This window comes from Rattus rattus, chromosome 5 (genome assembly GCF_011064425.1).
Source record: "Rattus rattus isolate New Zealand chromosome 5, Rrattus_CSIRO_v1, whole genome shotgun sequence".
Lineage (NCBI taxonomy): Eukaryota > Metazoa > Chordata > Mammalia > Rodentia > Muridae > Rattus > Rattus rattus.
Genome location: NC_046158.1, coordinates 11769955 through 11791759, shown reverse-complemented (window position 1 = coordinate 11791759; position 21805 = coordinate 11769955). Strand labels below are relative to the sequence as shown.

The following is a 21805-nucleotide window of genomic DNA, read 5'->3' as shown; positions in this document are numbered from 1 at the left end:
GTGTGGACTCACAGTCAGAGTGAGCAAAGCAGTCAGCTACACTCAGGCCTGCCAGTGGGCTATAATTGTCTTGGAGCAAAACTATGTATTTAATGAGGTTTGACACAGACCTGTGCTGTGGCCAGCAATTCTGTTCTGAAGATATTGTCCAGACAACAGCTCCAAGCCCATTGCCCATTTCGAATACTCCTAGGGCAGGAAGTCTAACACTGAGATGTGAGAGTGGCACCTTCAATATTGAGGGGGCTTACTCTCAAAACCACAATGAAAGCAGCCCTCTCCAGGACAAGGCTGTGTTGGCTAGAGTTATGTCAGTTTGACACAAGCTAGTCATCTGAGAGGAGGAGCCCACAGAGACTATACCGCCTGGCAAGACTAATTGACAGCGGGAGGCCCATCCCACTGTGGTTGGGGATACATGCTGGATTCAAGGTGTGGGCTACCACCCTATTAGTCCTGGGACCTTTAATCCCAGCACTCAGAAGGCAGAGGACGGTGGATTTCTGTGAATTAGAGGCAAGCCTGGTCTACAGAGCAGGGCTACACAGAGAAACCCTATTCTCCCCTCAACACCAGCCCCCAAAAAACTAAAACCAGAAAGAAAGGAAGGAAGGAAGAAAGAAAAGAAGAAAGAAAGGAAATCAGGAAAACCGTACTTTATTTAGAGATATTCGGTATTCAGTAAAGAAGAAAAATGAGGGCCAGGTCAACATCTGGGGTCAGAACACTGTCCAAAGGGTCACCAGGGGTGGGAGTGTCTAACATGCCAGGGCTTCCACACAAGTTCCCACTGTTGACCTTGAGCCCCACCTAACAAGTTATAAACTGGCCACATTTCTCAAGGCAGCCTTCTTCCCCTTCCCCCTGAACCTATGTGAAGTCTGCGCTCTTCAAAAGGTAGGATATGGACATATCCCCTTCATAGACACACACCCACATGAGCGTGAGGTCATGCCTTGCTCATTGTGTACTCCTAGAACCCACCTTTGGCCTGCGCTGGGACCTAGTATTTGTTGAATGACTGAATGAATTCATAAAGAGAAAAGTCCTTAGGCTAGGGGGATAGCTCAGTCTGTTCAGTGCTTACCAGAAGGGTGGGGCTGTATGTGATCTCCAGCACCTATAAAACAAAACAGAAGTAGGTGCGGTGGCCTATGTTTGTAATCCTGGCACTGAGGAGGCAGAAACGGTCGCTCCCTGGAGCTTGCTGGCCTAGCAGCTTGGACTAATCAGTGTGCACACGTTTCCTCACGAATAAAGATACACCTCACCCACACATACACCAAGAGTACTGGGAAAGAGGGTCTGGGAAAGATGGCTCAGTGGTTAGGGGCACTTGCAGAGGGCCCAGACTCGCTTCCTGCACCCGAATGGCAACTCACCGTGATCTCTAGCTTCCTTCCGTTCTAGGAGCTCTTCCTACCCATATACATATAACACTTACATACATAAAACAGTTATTTTAAAAATGTGTTTATTGGGGTTGGGGATTTAGCTCAGTGGTAGAGCGCTTGCCTAGGAAGCGCAAGGCCCTGGGTTCGGTCCCCAGCTCCGAAAAAAAAGAACCAAAAAAAAAAAAATGTGTTTATTACGCTAAGCATTGGTAGTGCACACCTTTAATCCTACTACCCGGGAAGCAGAGGCAGGCTGATCTGTGAGTTCAAGGCCAGCCTGGTCTAAACGGAGGAATTCTGTCTTGAAAAACCAAACCAAAGAGAAACAACAGCAACAACAATAACAACAACAACAGGACTCACTTTAGGGGGCTCAGGTGTTGAGAGCCCTGGTTGCTCTCCCACAGGACCAGGTTTCATTCTCAGCACCCACACAGTTCAGAACTGTCTATAATCCAGTACCAAGGGACCTGGTGCTCTCTTCCGACCTTCATGCGCATCAGTCATGCACACAGCACACATACATACGTATGTGCTGGCAGAATATCCATACGCGTAAAATAAAGGAAGTAGGAAAAATTCTTTTGTTCTTACAGATTTATTTATTGATTTTATGTATATGAGTATGCTGTCTTCAGACACACCAGAAGAGGGCACCAGATCTCATTATAGATGGTTGTGAGCCACCATGTGGTTGCTGGGAATTGAACTCAGGACCTCTGGAAGAGTAGTCAGTGCTCTTAACCACTGAGCCATCTCTCCAGCCCCCAAGAAATTCTTATTCTATTTAATTTTTTAAAGTTTTAATGTGTGTAGTATGTGTGTGTGTTGGCAGTGGCAGGGGTGGGGGGTGGGGCTGTGCAGGTGTATGCTGATGCCCAAGAGGCCCAGAGATTAGATGCCCCCACCCCCAAACTGGAGTTACAAGAGATTGTGAGCCATCTATTATAGGTACTGGCTGTTAGCATTCTAAGCTCCATCCCACAGTTACCTGGCAATAGCCAGATTTGCCTGATGCTATAAAAGGGGCTGCTTGGGCTGGGATTTAGCTCAGTGGTAGAGCGCTTACCTAGGCCGCGCACGGCCCTGGGTTCGGTCCCCAGTTCCGAAAAAAAAAGAACCAAAAAAAAAAAAAAAAAAAAGGGGCTGCTTGCCCCCTCCTCACTCTCCTGCTCTCTCTTGCTCTTCCTTTCCCCTCCCCTCTCTCCCCATTCCCCTTTCCCCCTTTTCTCCACGTGGTCATGGCCAGCCTCTACTCCTCTACTCTATCTATCTATCTATCTATCTATCTATCTATCTATCTATCTATCTATCTATCTATCTCTCTTTTCTCTGTCCCTACTACCCTCTTAACTCCTCTCCCCACACCCTGAATAAACTCTTTTCTATACTATACTATACTGTTCTATTCTATACTATACCATCATGTAGCTGGTTCCTCAGGGGAAGGGATGCCTCAGCATGAGCCCACTGAGGCACCACCTTTCCCCACACCTCCCCACGCTGCCATAGAACATATCCCCCTCTCTTTATCTTTTTATAGACACACCACTGGGAACTGAACTGGAATCCTCTGCTGAAGCAGTATGTGCCATTAACGTTTGCTTCAAACCTCTAGCTTTCAAAGAGTAAATTTTAAAAGAAGGAAGAGCAGGAGGAAGGAAGACAGAGGGGGAAGGATGGAGGGAGGGAGGGAGGAAGAGGGGGGAGGAACAGAAGGAAGGGGTGGGGTGGGGGCTTGTTGGCGAGCTTCTCCACTGAAGGGACTTCAGCTTCTGAGCACAGTGAGAAAACTGAGGCAGGGCAGCTAAGGTCTTACAGGTCTAGCAGGAAGCCCCAGGCTGGGTGAGAAGGAGGGAAGCTCTGAATCTAGGCCTCCACATTCCTCTGCCTGAGCCAAGCCACACATACAACACATCTGGAGCCCACCCCGCCCAAGGACTGAAGACATTGCCTCTCCTTTAGCCCTGGTCACCTTCAGCCTTTGTCCTGGCTCTCCCAACTCTCAGCCTCCCATACTTCTTGGCAGGCTAATCTGAGGCCTTGGCCACGAGTGTCTCCCCGGGGCAGGGGTCGGAGGTCTTGCCCCACCTCTGTCTCATCTTTTCAGGACCCCTGTTGCCCATCAGGAAGCCCCGTTGGGCTTGTAAGAGGGGTGCTGACAGGCTGGTAGGTCCCCATGACCACAGCCTTTTCATACAGTGTCCCCTCCTTTCCTGGCCTCTGGTGCCCCAGCCTCTTCTAGCCTATGAGGGATGGACAAAAGAACTTGGGGGGAAGCATGGGATGGGAGAGCTAGCAGGAAATTGGAGCTTTGCCTCATGTCCAGTGCTGACCACACCCAGAGATTCCCTTCTGGAGCCTCACAAGCTGGGCTTTGAAGAGATTGAGCCACCTCCAGGGTTCCTCCCCTCTGGGGTCCTAAGCTGAAAGAAAGAATCCTTTGCTGGGCCTGAAACACCAGACCCTCAGCCAGGGCAGCAATCCCAGTCCTATTGTCCCTGCCTGTTCAGCAGCCAAGGCATCACTGTGATGCAGCAAAGGCCAGTCCTCAGCGAGGCAGCCCGCTCCCCGGGGGTCTCGCCACATGGCTCCCTGCTGCCCCATGGATGGGATTCTTTGTGTTACTGGAATTCCCATGTTGTAAGGGCATGGAGTGGCATGGCTGCTGGCCAGGAAGCCTTGTCTGTGTGCCTGGTCGGTCTAGCTTACTGGGTCAGGAGGAGGGGGAGGGCTAGGCCAAAGCTAGCACTTTCCCAACCTCCAGCCAGTGTCCAAGAACTTCTTGATGACCAGGACACAAGCTTGCTTTGGAACACTCTTTTCCTGTAGGAAGAAACCTGTGTGTAACTTGTCCTCCTCTCCTGCTATAGTTTAGGTCTTTGTGTCTGTCAAAGGGAGGCAAAAAGAGAGCGGCAGGGGTGGTCAAGACCATGAGATAAAATTCAGAGACAGAGAATCTCATCTGCCCTCAATTTCCCGTTTGGGCTTATTTGATGGCAGGGTCATCCTTGCCCTTCTCAGTTAGGAGACACTTGGTGCTCATTAGTCTGGGAAGTTGTCACAGCAGCTCGCGCTTGCTCCACAAGCAGATACTGAACCCCTGTGCCCTTCTGAGTCTCGATCTAAGACCCAGTATTAAAACTTAATTATGTCAGCAAAAGGGTCTAGCTTGCCTTTCCCTGGCCAGAAAAAAATTTGGCTCCGGGGGCGCAAGCAAGGCTGCCTAGGAATCAACCTAGCCAAACCCCAACACCGGGTATCCTTCCCTCAGGACTTCCCAGGGCAGAGCTCCCTATGCTGTATGGACAGGAAGGAAGAACGTGACTGATAGCTGTGGGGCAATCCAGCCAAGAACCTGCGCGAGGAAGGGTGGTGCGGCTGAGTCACCCAAACCGTTCCACTCACCTGAGTCTTCGCATAAGGCTGGGCGGACTTTGGGCAGGTCCCGCGGTGGGAGGGCCTTCATGTGGGCGAGGCCTACTCCGGCCCCGCCCCCGCGTCTAACTCTGGGGCCCCGGCCACCCGGGCCTCCCCGCTGCCTGCTGTCCGGGGTCCCGCTGTGTTCTCCCACGCGTTCTCATGGCTGGAAAGTTGGTGTCACTGGTGCCACCCCTGCTGCTGGCTGCCGCGGGCCTCGCCGGCCTTCTGCTACTTTGCGTCCCTACCCAAGACGTCCGGGAGCCGCCGGCCCTCAAGGTGCACGCGCTCACTGCGGCGCTGGGGAGTAGCTGGCCCCGGGGCTAGGGGGTGTCTGTCGGGGACTGTAGGTGCGCGCCAGAACGCCCTGCGCTCTCACACCAGCGCGGGACTGTGCCTCCGGCCGGGTCCTAGGTTCCTCACTTCGTTTTACTGGGTCCGCGGGGTGACAGCGACGCTTCCGGAGCCCCACGGCACTGGAAGCAAAGTTCGTGGGAATTCCCCTGTTGCAGCTTCGCGATGGAGCTGCCCGAGCGGCAGAGGGGCTTTCTTCCCGCTCCCTTCATGCGGTTCCCATCTTCCCTAGCTGTGGCAAGAACCCCCCTCCCCAAGTCCAGCGCCATTTCCGGGCAGCCCCTTGAGCGCGCCGTTAGAGAAGGGCATTGGTTCTAGACTAAGCTCCAGATAAGGGACAACACATACTATGGATCTCCAACCCCCCTCAGACCAAGGTCTGAACCGTGACACTTGAAAGAGGGCAAAGGGGGGGTTGGGGATTTAGCTCAGGGGGAAGAGCGCTTGCCTAGGAAGCGAAAGGCCCTGGGTTCGGTCCCCAGCTCCGAAAAAAAAAAAAGAAAAAAAAAAAAAAAAAAAAAAAAGAAAGAGGGCAAAGGAAGCTCGCTGGTTCTAAAGGGGTCTCCATCACCAAATCTCAGCCACCTCAGGCTAGAGGCTGAAGCCTTTAACCCTTTGTTGGTCTTTTGCTGAGTTTGTGTGGGGACCTAGACTGGAAGGGGTTGAGCTCTGTAGCCATGAGGGATGGACTGTGGGGTGTGGGAGTTGAATCATTGTATCTGCCTAGTTCTGGAGGAGTTCTTTGCTGTGAGGGAGGACCGGAGCAGCCCTTTCCCAGGCTAGAACTGGCACATGCCCCAGGTTGGTGTCCAGCCAGGCTCCCTCAGCTGGAGTCCAGCCCCTTGAAGCTGCAAAGAAGGCCCATCCAATGCCCTTCTCTGCTCTGCAAAAGCCTCTCCCTGTTCCTGGCTTTTAAGGCCCAGGCAGGGGCATGGATTGGAGACCTTCTACATTCAGCCCCAGTCACATTCTTTCCCGGTAACCCTTGTTTCCACATCCCATGGTTAGGCTAAGGTTCCAGCAGGTACACGCAGAGCGAGGAAGGAAGGAAGAGAAGCCGTTGGCTTTGCTTCCCTTGAACAGAGCAAAGTTCCAGATGGGACCCCCTGCCCCTGGCACGGCCCCTCAGTTGCTGCTGCTAGGAAGTCTACTTTCTGGTGCCTGTCAGTGACAGCCTCAGGCAGTTGGGAGGGGGGCTGTCACGGCAGGGAGTCCTGCTCGGTCTCCTTTGAGCTGGAGCACTGTGAAAGCTCTTGGCTGCCCCTTGAGCTTCAGGCTGTAATAGGATTCATAGCTGGTGGGAGTGGAGTGTGAAGGAGCCCCCCACCCATCAGGCTGACCTACCACGTCCACCCACAGTACGGCATTGTCCTGGATGCGGGCTCTTCACACACATCCATGTTTGTCTACAAGTGGCCAGCGGACAAGGAGAATGACACGGGCATCGTGGGCCAGCACAGCTCTTGTGATGTTCAAGGTGAGCATGGTCTGTCTTGGGTTCCTGTTAAGTTGCAGGCCCAGACAGTTATTCTCCTCCGCTTGCTGCTGGGTGGGGCTCACTCAAGGCAGGAGTTCAAAAGGAGAGGCTGGGTTCTCTGGGCCTGGGAATGACTGTGGGCACTTTATGTTCTGGAACTGAAGCCCCAGGGAGCAGGTGGGAAGCCTGGGGTTTAATGACCCAAGACAGACAGAGCTCTACACTATAGATGTGGCAGGCGGGCCTCCGAGGGTGGATCCCAGCAGGTTCTATGGAGGCTGGGCTAGGCTGACAATGCCCAGGTCTTTCTCCTGGCACCTGTGCCCACAGCTACGAGGCAGGCGGCAGCATCAGAGATTCTGGGTGGCACCTGGACCCTTTGTCTCCAATTTGGGTATCCATGGGATTAAGCGGGGAAGGCGTGTCCATGTGCTGTGCTGGAAACCGTCCACCAAGCCTTGTTCCTTTTAGGTGGTGGCATCTCCAGCTACGCAAATGACCCCTCTAAGGCAGGCCAGAGTCTGGTCCGATGCCTTGAGCAGGCCCTTCGGGATGTGCCCAGAGACAGACATGCTAGCACACCACTCTACCTGGGAGCTACAGCAGGCATGCGCCTCCTCAAGTGAGTGCCCATCCCCTGGCTTGGCCCAGGGGCCTGCACAGCCCTTCGGCAGCGTAGAACTTCCCTCCCTGGTCAAGCTCTCAGGAGGGCAAGCCTGGCGGAGGGCGTCTGGAGGTGAGCTCCATCCGAGTCCCCCTCCTCCATTCCACAGCCTGACCAGCCCAGAGGCCACAGCCAGGGTGCTTGAGGCAGTGACACAGACGCTCACACAGTACCCCTTTGACTTCCGTGGTGCTCGCATCCTCTCGGGACAGGATGAAGGGGTGTTTGGCTGGGTGACTGCCAACTACCTGTTGGAGAACTTCATCAAGGTGGGCCCTGCAGCCGGCCCACAGGACCTGGGGCCCTGCTGGCCTTGCTCGCCCACAGTCTAAGTGCAAACTCTATTCTCCACAGTATGGCTGGGTGGGCCGGTGGATACGGCCAAGGAAGGGAACACTGGGGGCCATGGACCTTGGGGGTGCTTCGACACAGATCACCTTTGAGACAACCCGTCCCTCTGAAGATCCAGGCAATGAGGTTCATTTGCGACTCTATGGCCAGCATTACCGCGTTTACACGCATAGCTTCCTCTGCTATGGCCGAGACCAGATTCTCCTGAGGCTTCTGGCCAGTGCCCTCCAGGTGTGTGTCCAGACTTAACCAAAATACCACACTGGCGCCTTCAGGAGGAAAGGGAGGGAGAAGGGACAGAAGGCATCAGAGCAGAGCCAGAAAGCAAGCGGCTGGCCTCCAGAATCTTAAGAGAGGCCTTCTTTCCCACAGCTAGACACAGAGCTGTGAGACCCACAGGGGGTCCCTGTCTCCATGACGATGTCTGCCCTCAGCCTCAACCAACACCTAGCTCCTTCAGCTAGGCGTGCCTCAGGGTGAAGACAGGTGGGGAGGAACTCGGTGGTGTAAAGGGTCAGGAATGGAGGCCTAGGATAAGGAGAGCCAGGGAGTCATCTCAGAACCTTGAATGCCTAGCTAAAAGGTTTGCTGTTTGTCCAGCAGGTAATGGTGCTATGGTTGTTCACGAACACAAATGCGATGTTGCCCGAGTTGGACTGAGAGCAGTTCATCATGCTGCTTCTCTGGGGTGGGGCGGAAGGCAGTAACTAACGTGGGGAGCTCTATCTGTTCTCCGCTAACTCCCTAGATCCATCGCTTCCACCCCTGCTGGCCAAAGGGCTACTCTATCCAAGTGCGGCTCCAGGAAGTCTACCAGTCGCCATGCACGATGGGTCAGCGTCCCCAGGCCTTCAATGGCAGTGCCATCGTCAGCCTGTCAGGAACCAGCAATGCTGCCCTGTGTCGTGACCTCGTCTCTCGGCTCTTCAACATCTCCTCCTGCCCCTTTTCCCAATGCTCCTTCAATGGGGTCTTCCAGCCTCCCGTGGTTGGGAGCTTCATAGTGAGTCTGGGTGGCTGGATGTGGGGACGGGAGACCCTAAGCATGCAGTGACAGGGTGACTGCACGCCCCTTTCTCCCACAGGCCTTTTCTGCTTTCTACTATACTGTGGACTTCCTGACAACAGTGATGGGGCTGCCTGTGGGAACCCTGAAGCAGCTGGAGGAAGCCACAGAGATCACCTGCAACCAGACATGGGCTGAAGTGAGGCCTGTCCCCGTACTCTCCATGGCTGGGCAGGAAGCTCTCCCCTTCAGTTGATCTCAGTATAGAGACTCAGTCATTTCAGAATGCCGAAGACTCCAGAAGCAGCCAGGCTAATGTGGAGGGCTTGGGGCTGGACAAGCTAGAATTTCAGTGGTCTCCTCCAGGCCTGATGCTACGATCAAGGTCTGGAGAATATGGTGGAACAGATATTGCAAAGGCTCTGTGGCAGCAGGGACCTCAAAGCAGAAAGGGACAGAAAGGCAGGTGTCTAGGACAAAGTGTAGAAAAGAGTGCCCCACCAGTGGGAAAGGAATATTCAGAAGAGAGTCGCAGGGCTTGGGGTTTGCCTGGAGAAACTGAGGATACCACCAGATTTCTGACTCTGGTCACGGGCTGAACTGTAGTTCCCGGTAAGGAAGACTAGAGAGGCCCTGATGGCTGGAGTGTGAGGCGGTCACCATGTCACCCAGAGAAATAGGCTCCTCTAATCTTAGGCTCCCAGGAAGGTCTTAGAAAAGTGGAGCCACTTGGTCAGAGAGCAATACCTAAGCCTGGACATCTGGTCCTCTGATTATAACTCAAGCCTGCTTCTACCCTCTATTCCCCAGTGGCCATCTTTGCTGTCCTCTCCATCCAGCTGTTGGAAGGGGAGAACACAAGGCCTTCCAGCAGTCACGAGGTTTATCCCAGAGGAGTGTCTGCCTGGGAAGGGCGTTTTGGACTAGGTCTTTCTGTGTATTTCCTGTGTATGCCTTTCTTGGCCTGAGCTGAAGTGGGTAGGGTGTGCTGTACCCCAGGGGTCATAGCTCCTCGTGGTCTTGAAGCTAACGCTATCTTGCTCTCTTCTTAGCTTCAGGCCCGAGTGCCAGGACAAAAGACCCGCCTGGCTGACTACTGTGCTGTAGCCATGTTCATACATCAGCTACTGAGCCGTGGTTACCACTTCGACGAGCGCTCCTTCAGAGAAGTGGTCTTCCAAAAGAAGGTGGGCAAATGGCGGGGTCAGAGGGTTGGGGTGCGGCCTCTTGGAGGCTGATGCCGTGCCGTCCCCCGTCTTAGGCTGCAGACACGGCTGTCGGCTGGGCGCTAGGCTACATGCTGAATTTGACTAACCTGATTCCCGCCGACCTCCCCGGACTACGTAAGGGCACCCACTTCAGCTCCTGGGTCGCTCTCCTGCTGCTCTTCACAGTCCTGATCTTGGCGGCGCTGGTCCTGCTCCTGCGCCAGGTGCGTTCTGCCAAGTCTCCAGGCGCCCTCTAGGGGTGAACTGGGAGCCTCTCCCAACTCCCTACTATCCCTCCCTTCCAGAGGGCATCTCTGACCCTGAAGCAGCCTGGAAACCAACGTTCCCTATCTACATTCACAGAAAGCCTACGTGGGCAGCCCTGAGTTCTCAATTAATCCTCCTCTCTCCTCCTGGGATGTCAGGTCTCAGCCTGTGACTCAGGGTGAGGTCCATTCGGAGTGGGACATTTGTTCTGATCTTCAGGGCCCTGGGAACTTTCTGTCTGGGCCTTTAGAAAGGCAGGCACCAGAGCCTACCGGCTGGGAGTCAGTTCCATGCCTATTTGTAAAAACTTTTGTAATAAAAGATTTTTCCTAGAGCAGCGAAGTGTTCCTAGGGCGGGGCACCCTTGGTCGCCTGTTCTGCCTTCCAGCTGTGTTGTTGGTTATTTGGGTGACACCTGGTTCCAAGATACTGACTTTTCTTGCTTCCTCTCTTTTCGTACCAGGCCTGAGGCAATGGAAGCACTCCTACCTACTCTGCTCTGGGGTTGTCCCTGAGTCTGAGTTTTCTCTGACAGACAGAACCCTAACAAACCGCAGGTCCCCCTCGAATGACATCCACAGGAATTGAGGCTGCACTCCCAAGCTGTTTTTTCTAACTGATACCTGAGGTATTAGTAGGCCTGAAGGTCAGAGGCACCTGCATCTGCAGCCTAAGTCTCTGTGTTCTCTAGGTGGGAAAGTGTGACCCGAGTATGGGACTTCTCTCTTGCCTCTTTCATGGGAAATTAGCTCAGACTCTATTTCTGTGCAGTCAATGCCTTAAGGGCTGGGTTGGGATGGTAGCTCGAGTGCATGCGTGCGCGACACACACACACACACACACACACACACACACACACACACACACAGAGAGAGAGAGAGAGAGGGAGGGAGAGAGAGAGAGAGAGAGAGAGAGAGAGAGAGAGAGAGAGAATCATTCAATACATTTTTTAAACCTGCACTGACAGCCCCCTCTTTGAGTTTGCTAGCCTGAAGGATGGGAAGACAGGTAAGGCTGGGGAAGTCAGCCTTGTTCTTTTCTCTGTGTGTGTTTTTTGTCCCCCCCGCCCCATGAGACAGGGTTTTCCCTTGGCTGTCCTGGAGCTTACTTTGTAGATCTGGCTGGCCTCAGACTTACAGAGATCTGCTTGCTTCTGCCTCCCAAGTGCTGGGACCAAAGGTGTGCACCACCATCCCCCGGCCCTGTTTTTCACTTTTTTTTTTTCTTCTTCTTCTTTTTTCTTTTTTTCGGGGCTGGGGACCGAACCCAGGGCCTTGCGCTTCCTAGGCAAGCGCTCTACCACTGAGCTAAATCCCCACCCCCCCTGTTTTTCACTTTTAAGACAGGGTCTCACTATATATTCATGGCTCTCCTGGAACTTGATATGTAGATCAGGCTGGTCTCAAACTCACAGAGATTTGCGTACTTCTGCATCTTGAGTGATGGGATTAAAGGCATGAACCATCACGCTGAGCTTCAACATTGCTTTCTTGATTCAGCCAGGGGGAGGTCTCCGTCGGGGATGGAGTGTCCCCTCGGGACTGTAAGTGAATGGTAATCATGAGGTACCATGGATGGTCTACATGTGACTCAAGCCATTACCTGGGATCATGACCACCTTGGACAGCTCCCAGACGACTGTCAACTTATGTCAAATTACTCTTGCCCCCTGGTGGCATCATTCGGGAACGAGCCTGACTTGATCTTGTGAGCCTGCTGGCTGTGTTTGCTTTTCTTCGTAGCTTAGAAAGTACACCTGTGTGTCTCTATACAGCTGTTTATCATTGTTGTATACATTTTGCAAACCTGCAACAGTCAGCCTAGTCTACATAACCAGGATCTGTCCCTGGGTTCCCCTAGTCTAAGGTCCTCCGTTCTAACTGGGTGGGTGGTGAGGGCAGTCGGACCACTAAAAAGGCGTGCATCCTGGGACGCCCACTGCTAGTCAATCCCAAGCCAGATTTCTTGGTAATGAGGCAAACTGCTGTAGAGACTAGAGGACGGGAGACACTCAGCCGCCTTTAGAAAGGGGGCCCCATCAGGATGTAGAGGGAGGGGGGCTCCGACTAGAAGAGATGTCCCGCCCCCGCAGGTAGAGCGCGCAGGCGCACTTCGGACACTTTTCTCTGGCCGCCGCGCCTCCATCCCATCCCGGATCCATTGCCGCAACGTCAGCGCCGCCGCCTCCTCTTTTCCTCTTCCTCCTCCGCCCCTCTCGCTTCCCGGCTTCTCCAGTCGCGGTTCCCGGAGTGGGTACCGAGCCCGGGGCCGTGGGGTGCCATGCTGCCCGGGTGGCGGCGCTGAAGCATGGCGACGCCCGTCCCTCCGCCTTCCCCGCGGCACCTGCGGCTGCTGCGGCTGCTGCTCTCCGGCCTCATCCTGGGAGCGGCCCTGAATGGTGCCACCGCCCGCCGCCCGGGTGAGCGAGCGCTCTAGGCGCAGGCTGCGGGGCGCTCCGGGGCTGGGATTGCCGGGTGGGGAATCCTGCCACCCGGCGCCGCCCTAGTCTTCCCTGCCACCGCCCTGGCCTTACCCAGGCCCACAGGCCAGGCAGGCCCTATCCGCTGGGCATGGGTAGGGTAAACAGGTCAGGCCTGTTGAAGGCCATGCTAGATGAGTCTTCTCTCGGGTCCTTGGAAGCGAATGTAGATTTCACGTGCTTTTGGTCTTTGTCTCTGGGTCCCTGAGTCAGTCTGGTGTGTGTCTCCGGACGTCTTTCTGGGTCTTCAGCCATCTGGTTCCTCGTGGCCCTTCAAGGGGATCCTGTGTCTTTGTTTTTGTGTCTCCCAGGCTTGCAGTTGGCAGTGTTGTTCCTGGTGTCAGCGGGCCTTGCCTGTCAGCCCTGTCTCAAGTGTGTGTGTGTGTGTGTGTGTGGTGTAGAGGGTTCCTATGACAAAGTCTAAGGGTTCCAGGCCTAGGGTCTTGTTCCAATTTAGGGGGTCAAGCTGACCCCATCCCCTGCCCTGGAGGGCATGCACCACCCAGTCCTCTGGTCTGAGGTCTGTGTATTGATTGACCCTTTCCCCAGCCCGGAAAAAAAAAAAAAAAAAAAAAGAGTGTGACCTCCTCTCCCCCAACTGGGAGAACCTTCTTGACAGATGGGTCCTGAAGCCACAGGATTAAAATTGAATCTCCCAGAGGGGAGTGAAGTGGGAGAGGGTGCCTATATGTTCACTGAGTTTGTCTGGTATGTATGGGAGCTGCTTTGAGCCCAGTTTACAGATGAGGAAACTGAGGGCACGGAGAGGTGACTGGTATGTGGCACAACTGGGACTCTTAACAAGATCAGTCTGGAAGTGGGGCCTTAAGAGCTTGGCAGACCTCCTCCTAGGCAAGCAACCCGGGAACTGAACTGAAGGTTGGCATGACTGGAAAGGTTGGCATGACTGGAAGAGACTGTGGAGGGTGGAGGGCCAGACTGGGCCTTGGCAGAGGTGCTAAATAGGCTGCCTCCCAGGTGGGTCCACCTCAGGGATGGGACTCAGTACTGACCTCCCTGGGCAGGTGCAGGCCTCTGCTCATTGGCCTCTAGCTGAATGCAGAGGCCTGGCCTGACCCCATGCTAAGCAGCCTCGTATCAAACCTAGTGCCCAGGAAAGGCCAGTAGCCTGGCATGGGTAGGAAACCAGTTACTCTCCAGCTGCCATTGTTTCTGGGACCCAGGCTGGAGGGGGTCTTTCTACCCAAGATTAAACCGTAGGCTGGCGGACTAGGGAGGCCCTACAGCCCTAAGCCGGCATTGTGCTCCACCTCTAGTATAGGTCTGACTAGGTTGTCAGCACCAGGGGCAGGGACCGTCTGGCTCCCTGGAGCCGAGCTGGTGGGTGGAGCCCATGGAAGCCTCCTGGCGCTGTGCTGTTTAACTCTCCCAAGCCCCAGGCTTCGACTGCTGTTCCTGGAGGCTGCTGACACAGTCTGTGGAGGATAGAAGGTGTGCAGCCTGGGAGTCAGTGTGCCACCTGCCACCAGAGCCTTTGGAACCTCTTTGCGGGAGATGTAGAGTGTCGGATTACAAAGGAAACTAAGCCAGAGTCTGTAGAAGGACGTGGCCAACACATCCCAGGGAGCCTGCAGTGTGGAAACTGGAAGGGTCTGGTTGGCCTGAGAGACAGGCAGGGTTGATGGCCCTGCTGGGTTCCTGAGACAGGGACTAAAGTTGCAGTCGCAGGCTGGGATTATTCCTTACCTTTGAAGCAACTGAACTTGTGCATCCCATAGGAGAGACTGAGGCGTAAAGCTCACTGCTCTGTGTAGCTGTGTCAGGATGGGCTGATTGGCAGGTATAAGAGAACATTGTGCTCTGGACCCCGAGCGACAAAAGTGTGAGTCAGAACTATGACTTAGACTGGCAGCCCCAGCACTGATCAGCCCAGGCCTTTCAATGCCTGCATTGTATCTAAGCCATCTTAGGTCTCCCAAACCCTAGTGCCCTGAAGACAAAGGCTAGGCAGAGAGAGCCACTGTCTTCTGGACTGAGCATTTGTTCTGTGGGCTGCCGGGCTAACTCTAGGGTTATAGGATTATGTGTTGGGGTCTGGAGAGGAGCCCCAGTGTTTAGGAGAAATGTCTACCCAGCATCCTTTGCTTCTCCAGAGCCGATGAGAGAACAGAGCTCTGTCCTCAGTAGCAATTTGGATGGAAGGTTCTGGCTCACTCTGAGCCATGCAAAGGTCAAAGGCCAGCCTTGGAGAACTATACAGTCCTTTCTTGAAGAGCTGACCGGACGCTTAGGGTCGGTTTATCCTTTAAGCATAAGGCCTAGGAGCAAGACTGGGGAGTGGGTGGGGCAGGATGGTTCCCATAAGACGTGGGACTGTCTGCTTCCTGATTCCGAAACTTGGCAGTAGGAAACCAGGGCTTGTCCAGGACAATGGCTGGAGCTATGCCTGCCCAGCTCTGTGGAGGGTGGGGTTTCTCTACAGAGCTGCTGCTGTAGGGGTTGGAGGTCAGTCAAGTGGGCTGTGATAGGCCGCGCCTGTGCTTCTTCCTCAGATGCTCCCACCTGCCCTGGAAGCCTGGATTGTGCACTGAAGAGGCGGGCAAAGTGCCCACCAGGGGCACATGCCTGTGGACCATGCCTTCAGTCCTTCCAGGAGGACCAGAGAGGGGTCTGTGTGCCGAGGAAGCACCAATCTTCTGGTATGGCAGAGTATAGATTCAGGGAAATAGATGCATGAGATGTGTTTCCTCCCTCTCTTCCCTGCCCTGTGGGTCCAGACCTAAGAATCCTGAAGCCTCATGATAGTGGCCACCCATTCCTCTGAGCATCGTGGAATGCTCAGGTCCAAGACCAGAGTGACAAGCCCCTCCGTCCTTTGAAGATGGTGCTGACCCAGTGTTGGAACTAGGCTGAGGCCTATGGCAGCTGGGTCCTCCAGGGTAGAGGATGACCTCAGGAGGAGGTGGAGAGGTCAGACTGTTAGGTTTGGACCATGACAGGTCTCCCAAGCCGTTCCAGTTGTCTACTTTGCACCGTCTAGGCAACCTGCTGTTCTCTCCTGCTCGCTTATCCTTGTGCTCCCCACCCCTATCTCAGCATGTTGGGAGGCAGGGTTTCTCTGTGTAGCCCTGCGTATCCTGGAACTCACTCTGTAGACCAGGCTGGCTTTGAACTCACAGAGATCCACCTACCTCCGCCTCCCAAGTGCTGGGATTAAAGGCCATGCACCACCACTGTGTACCCAGCTTGGGAGCTTCTCTTCGGACTGTGAAGTATTAAGGGAGAACCAGCCTGTGCCCACCCCTATCCCCGCTCCACCCCCCTCTGTATATGCCTGCCCCCGCAGGCAGCTTCTTTTCTGATGGCCTGGGAGTTACCTAGATGTCTGGATAGACTTTGATTTGCTCCCTCCTTCAGGATTTCCTTTCTCCTCTTAGGCAGAGAAGGGGCCCGAGGGTGGGCAAGGTAGGATATGTATTGACTTCCAGTGCTCTGCCCACCCTCTGTGCCCACCGGCTAGAATAAGAGATTCCATTTCTTTCTCCTATCGTGGGTCTCTGCACATGCCCTGGCCTTCCTCTCCACTCTTCTCCTCTTCCCTGCCTCTTCCCTGCCTCCTCCCTCCCCCACCTCTGACTCAAAGAAGCTCCCTCAGTTGTCACCATGGAAACCAAGATAGTGAAACTTTGGATGGGTCCCTCCATCTCAGGAGGCTGCTTGCTGCAGGCATTGTCGAGGGTCTGGGGCCTCTGTATATGAAGGCCCATCACTCCTCAGGGGAGGGCCTGCCCCAGCCCAGACTGGAAGAGGAGATCGATTCTCTGGCCCGGGAGCTGGCACTGAAGGAGAAGGAGGCTGGGCACCCAAGGCTCACAGCACAGCCCTTGCCTGAGGCTGCGCAGAAGCTCCTGGAACCTGGTGAGGACCCCCATCCCTACCCCACCCCATGCATACTACTATGATCCTGTTTCTTTGACCAAAGGCTAAGTCCTGCTGACTTTACATGTGTGCCTGACTTTAGCAGCTACCCTGGGATTCTCACAGTGGGGCCAACAACTGGAGCCTGGCCTCCCCTCTACTCATGGAACCTCTTTGCCCACACCCCACACCTCCTTGAGTGCCCGGGCATCCTCTGGGCCTGTGCAGATGTCCCCGCTGGAGCCTCAGGGCCGTGGAAATGGCCTCGCCCTTGGTAGGTCCAGCTTGGCAACAAAGGGTAGGCCTGTGGTGGGTGGAAGGGGGAGGCACCAAGGAGCTAGGGGAGGTAGACTGAGGCTTTCCTCAGCTTCCTCAGATTGCCCCTCTCTCCCGCAGTACTGATCCTGGCGTTCTGCTTGGCGAGCACAGCCGCACTGGCTGTGGCAGCCCTCTGCTGGTGTAGGTGAGCGTTGGGCTCCAGCTGGTGGGTAGGAGCTCACCCCCAGCTCCATAACAACACTCTCAACCCCAAACTCCTTCAGGCTTCAGCGAGAGATCCGCCTGACTCAGAAGGCTGACTACACTGCCACAGCCAAGGGGCCCACTTCACCGACAACACCACGAATCTCGGTGCGTAGCTCCACCCCCACCAGGCACACTTTTGTTCTGTGCACCCCAACCTGTGCTTAAGATTTCCACCCCTTCCACAGCCCGGGGACGAGCGTCTGGTGCACAGCGCTGAGATGTATCATTATCAGCACCAGAGACAGCAGATGCTGTGCCTGGAGCGGTGAGCACCCCAGCCTGAGGTGGCCACTCCCGCTCCCCTCGCACCTCCGCCCTACCCACACCTCACCTCGCCATCCTTCCCTACCTCTTACTCCCTGCCCCCACACCCCAGCCCCAGGCCCCTGCCCAGGGCAGCAGTACATTGAGCACCTACCTCTGGGCCCTTGGAGAGTGTGCAGAGGACCCAGCTACTTTGCTCCCACCAGGCATAAGGACCCTCCAAAGGAACTGGAGTCAGCCTCCTCCGATGAGGAGAATGAAGATGGTGACTTCACCGTGTATGAGTGCCCAGGCCTGGCGCCAGTGAGTGCTCCGGGGGCATGGAGGGGTTATCTGCCGGGGCTTCCCCTCATCTTGTCTCAGGCCTTACTGCCCAGAGCTTGACCCAGTGTCTTCACAGACAGGGGAGATGGAGGTGCGCAATCCACTGTTTGACCATTCCACGCTGTCAGCACCAGTGCCTGGTCCCCACTCCTCACCACCACTGCAGTGACTCCTAGGCTGATGCCCACAGCCCACCGGTGGGGACAAGCAAGTCCTGGTGTTCCCCATGGAAAAGAACAGCATCGTGACCCTCTGCATGCTTTTGGCAGGAGGGAGGCACCAACCCCTGGGCTCCCTAGCCAGGGAGATTCTCTGCCTTATGTGGGAGATCCAGCATCTGCTTGCATATTCTCTGTCTGGTCTGAACCCTCAAACTGGAGATGCAAGTCCAGGAACCCTAGAGCCCAGGCATGGATAGAGAGTTCTGGAGATAAAAGCCAATTAAAGTCTTTTTCAAACCTGTGACTGGCTTCTGGGTTCACTAATGGCATAATCAGCCCACAGTCACTCACCCCCTGGGAAGCCTTGGTGGATGGACATTCAGTGGGGACCTGGACCTTCTCTTGCAATTCCAGAGAGAGGAGATACCTCGGAAGGGGCTTGAAGGCTGGAGGAGAATCAAACACAGGACAACCCTCACCATCTACAGTGGGAACTCACTCCTACTACCCTCCCACTCCTCTGCCCTAGAGTTTAAGAATATCAAAGCTGGCTCAGCGGTTAAGAACACTGCTCTTCCAGAGGTCCTGAGTTCGATTCCCAGCACCCACATGGTGGCTCACAACCATCTGTAATGGGATGTGATGTCCTCTTCTGGTGTGTCTGAAGACAGCAACAGTGTACTCATACAAGTAAAACAAACAAATAAATCTTAAAAAACAAAAAGGAATATCAAGGGTATACCATAGGGCTAGATGACCAGATTCCCCCTTTCTGTGGGATAAAAAGGTTTAGTAAAAGGAGCAGTTTGCATATACCTGGCTGTGGGTATCCAGCATCTCCTTCCTGTGTGTTATCTACTTAGGACAGAAACCCAAGAGGATAGCATATAGGCCCGCAGGATTCTTACAGGGACGACTCTTAGACCCATGCGTGTAATGTATTGGAGGGGAGGGAGGCCGGCCAGACAGATGGACCTCGGGAATGCAATGTACATGAGGCAGGAATTCAGGTAAGATGGGTAGAGCCTTACCTGCCCAAAGCACTGTAGAGCTTGGACTTGACCTGCCACTTCTATCTGTGACAGAAGCCATAACTTTAATTCTAATGAGTGAGTGGTGTGTGTGTGTGTGTGTGTGTGTGTGTGTGTGTGTGTGTGAGAGAGAGAGAGAGAGAGAGAGAGAGAGAGAGAGAGAGAGAGAGAGAGAGAGAGAGACAGACAGACAGACAGACTTTGGCAGTCCCCCAAAAGATGGCTTCACTAGCTTTGTAAAGTTTTTCATCTTGTGTTTTTGAGGCAGGGTCTCTCTGTGTAGCCCTGACTGTCCTAGAACTCACTCTGTAGATCAGGCTGGCCTGGAACTTACAGATCTGCCTGCCCCGTCCCCTGGATGCCGGGGTTAAAGGTGAGTGCTACTACCCCAGCTTGCTTCTTTCTTTTTAGCTTTGTGATTTTAAGTTCTCTGTAATGTTTGGAGAAAGCTATACAAAAACAGTAATTTTAAGTAAGTCTTGACTTTACTATTCTCCCCAAGCAGTTATCCCCCACCCCAGTGGTTATCTTGGCTAGTCTAGACATACGCCATCTTTAAATCCTATCCATAGATCTCGTAAACTCATTCAGACCTGCAACTTACTGCTACAGCTTGGATTTTTAAAATTTTGTCCTTGTCTTTCACTTTCAGGACAAACATCTTATTCTATTATGTAAAATCTACCCTTGTTTGAAATATTTTCTTTTCGACCAAAAATACCATCTAATTTATATCCTTCTCAACCCCTCTCTCATCTACTTACTGTCTCTTATTTCTATAAACAAGAGTTCAATTCAAATTATATATATATATATAATGTATATATGTATATATGTATATATATATATATATATGGAACAATGTTGTAAATGAAGATTATCTGTCTATATTGTTAAACCCTTAAGCTTTCCTCTTTTACAAGCCTCAAGCCAAACTCACCTTTTGAATTCCCCACCCCTCTTTTTGTTTTTTTCCTGCTTTCATCTTACAGAGTTTCAGACTAGAGAAAGTTTTGCATACCAGCCAGAGCCTGTGGAATTACCAGTGACCTTTGTTGTGGGGTATTCACCAGAGAAGACTGCTGGGACATGGGTTTAAGCCAATTGAAAGTCTTTTTATCCATCCAGTGATTACACAGGGTGTTCAGGATCCCAGTGTAGCCTTTAAGCAATAGACTCAGGGAGAGTTTTAAGCATGAAAACCATGCCCCAGGTTGACATACTTCAGTTAGCAAGAACAGCCAGAAGTGGGAAATACAGAAGCCAAAAAAACAAGGTTAGTGCGTTTAGAGACTCCCAGGACTATGAACTTTGATGGATTATGTGTTTGTCTTGTTTTTGCTGGCAGTGCTGTCTGTGTGCTGCGTTTTACAGCCTGAATGGTACACCCAAAATGGCGTCAGTTGTGCTAAGGCGATGGTCCTGTTACATTCCCCATTGGTCTGAGTGAATGAGTCAAATTGTGAGCTCATTCTTTTTTTCTTTTTTTCTTTTTTTCTTTTTTTTTTCTTTTTTTCGGAGCTGGGGACCGAACCCAGGGCCTTGATTCCCAACCCCGTGGGCTCATTCTCTAATGAGGTCTAGCTGGTCCTAAGGACCCTCAATTTTACTGACCCATATAGTTGGCCATATAGTTTAAGGTGAAGGGGCCGCCCAGGCTCAGTCAGTCCGATAGCACAGTAGTTAGCCAGGGGATTAAGAGGACAGAGCCTGGTATCAATTACCTGATTTATAATTTTGTCTCTCTCTCTCTCTCTCTCTTTTTTTTTTTTTTTTTGAGTCCCTACCCACTTCAGGGCAAGATTTTAAAAAATTATTCTTTATCAATTTGCATAGAAGCAACATTTTTTTCCAAAGTCATATATAGATTTTTTTTTTTATCTCATGAGAAGTTTAAATCTTTTTAATTTTGTATGACCATTTCTGCGAGGGAATCTAAGTGTTGTTCTAAGACCTCTACTATCAGAAGAGGCTCATTTAGTCAAACCATTAGCACATGCCCACCAGGTAGTCTCAGGGGCCTGATGATGTTGCTGTTACCCAGATGAATTAACTCATCAGAGAATAGCAGGCATCCGACCGAGGAGGAATACCTATGTTAAAGGTTTGGATATTTGTAAGTTCTCCGTAAGTTCTTTAACATTAATCTGGGCTTCCCTGAGTCACAGTGAATCTTGTCAGTCAATGCGCTGACAGTCCAGTTAGGTCCTATCCCTGTGTAGTATGGGGGCTGCCTGTCTAAGCATAAACAGCAATCTTGGCTGGTTTTTGGCTAGGGTTGACTAAATCTATCCACAAGGACCCTTTTTGTGTGTGTGTGTGTGTGTGTGTGTGTGTGTGTGTGTGGCAGAGAGTTTATTTATTTATTTTGGACAAGTCAGTGGTCTCTTTGTTGCTTCTGGGGCGTGGGGCTCAGGAACTCTTGGTGGGGCGGGTCCGTTTCCTCTTCACCACCACAGGCTTCTGGCTTCAAAGGATGGCACTGGCCGGGCGGATGGCTGCCGTGCGCAGATCAGGGAGGTACTTGTTCTCTTGGATCACGTGCCTGATGTTGCTGAGGATAGCCCAAGCATTCTTGTTGATGGTGGTCCTCCCGTAAGAAGTGGCAGGTTTTCGCTGTCCCGATCTGCGTTTCATAACCACCACGACCTCTGCCATCAGCCGCGGGCTCCATTCTGACGGGTTTGCGGTGGATTAGCCCGTTGTTGTGGAAAGAGTTTCGGGCCTTCAGATTATTGGGCTCCTTGCTGTACGTCTGCTTATTCTTCTTGATCAAGAAGCTGGAGCAGTTCCGAACGACCGTCCATTGCAGATGCGCGGACCTGGCGGCGGCTCCTCTCCCTGTGGCAGCCAGAGACAGAAAGAGAAACACCAGAGGCAGGGGTATAGAGTTTAATTACCCAGGTTTCCCCAATGTCAAAGGCCAGAATCATTTTATTTAAATGATTTTTTTTCCAGGAAGTGTTAGTTTTATAATCCCAACTTTTGCAATGGAAATTCC

At 53.1% G+C, this 21805-nt stretch overlaps 2 protein-coding genes and 1 pseudogene across 7 annotated transcripts; 2 read left to right on the top strand and 1 right to left on the bottom strand.

The window, feature by feature from the left end:
- The first annotated feature begins 4889 nt into the window (after nt 1-4889).
- On the top strand, nt 4890-10528 carry Entpd2 (ectonucleoside triphosphate diphosphohydrolase 2). 3 transcript variants are annotated; one of them, XM_032903103.1, is made up of 10 exons: nt 4890-5093; nt 6528-6645; nt 7117-7267; nt 7419-7578; nt 7664-7891; nt 8409-8663; nt 8746-8865; nt 9719-9853; nt 9928-10098; nt 10292-10478. In XM_032903103.1, exons 1-10 carry the CDS (start codon nt 4977-4979, stop codon nt 10472-10474), a joined length of 1638 nt encoding a protein of 545 aa, XP_032758994.1. In that variant the 5' UTR covers nt 4890-4976; the 3' UTR covers nt 10475-10478. The 3 variants fall into 3 exon arrangements, with proteins under 3 accessions (XP_032758994.1, XP_032758995.1, XP_032758996.1); XM_032903104.1 differs by having other exon boundaries at nt 9928-10528; XM_032903105.1 differs by lacking the exons at nt 9719-9853; nt 9928-10098; nt 10292-10478 and adding an exon at nt 9477-9703.
- Nucleotides 10529-12265: 1737 nt separating this feature from the next.
- Nucleotides 12266-18077, top strand: Npdc1 (neural proliferation, differentiation and control 1). 4 transcript variants are annotated; one of them, XM_032903100.1, is made up of 9 exons: nt 12266-12560; nt 15134-15280; nt 16359-16499; nt 16606-16773; nt 16896-16962; nt 17042-17129; nt 17210-17289; nt 17495-17591; nt 17689-18077. In XM_032903100.1, exons 1-9 carry the CDS (start codon nt 12449-12451, stop codon nt 17779-17781), a joined length of 993 nt encoding a protein of 330 aa, XP_032758991.1. In that variant the 5' UTR covers nt 12266-12448; the 3' UTR covers nt 17782-18077. The 4 variants fall into 4 exon arrangements, with proteins under 4 accessions (XP_032758991.1, XP_032758993.1, XP_032758990.1 ...); XM_032903099.1 differs by having other exon boundaries at nt 12268-12560; nt 16603-16773; XM_032903102.1 differs by lacking the exon at nt 15134-15280.
- Nucleotides 18078-21138: 3061 nt separating this feature from the next.
- The window catches only part of LOC116900027, a 2045-nt pseudogene continuing 1378 nt past the window's right edge, over nt 21139-21805 (bottom strand).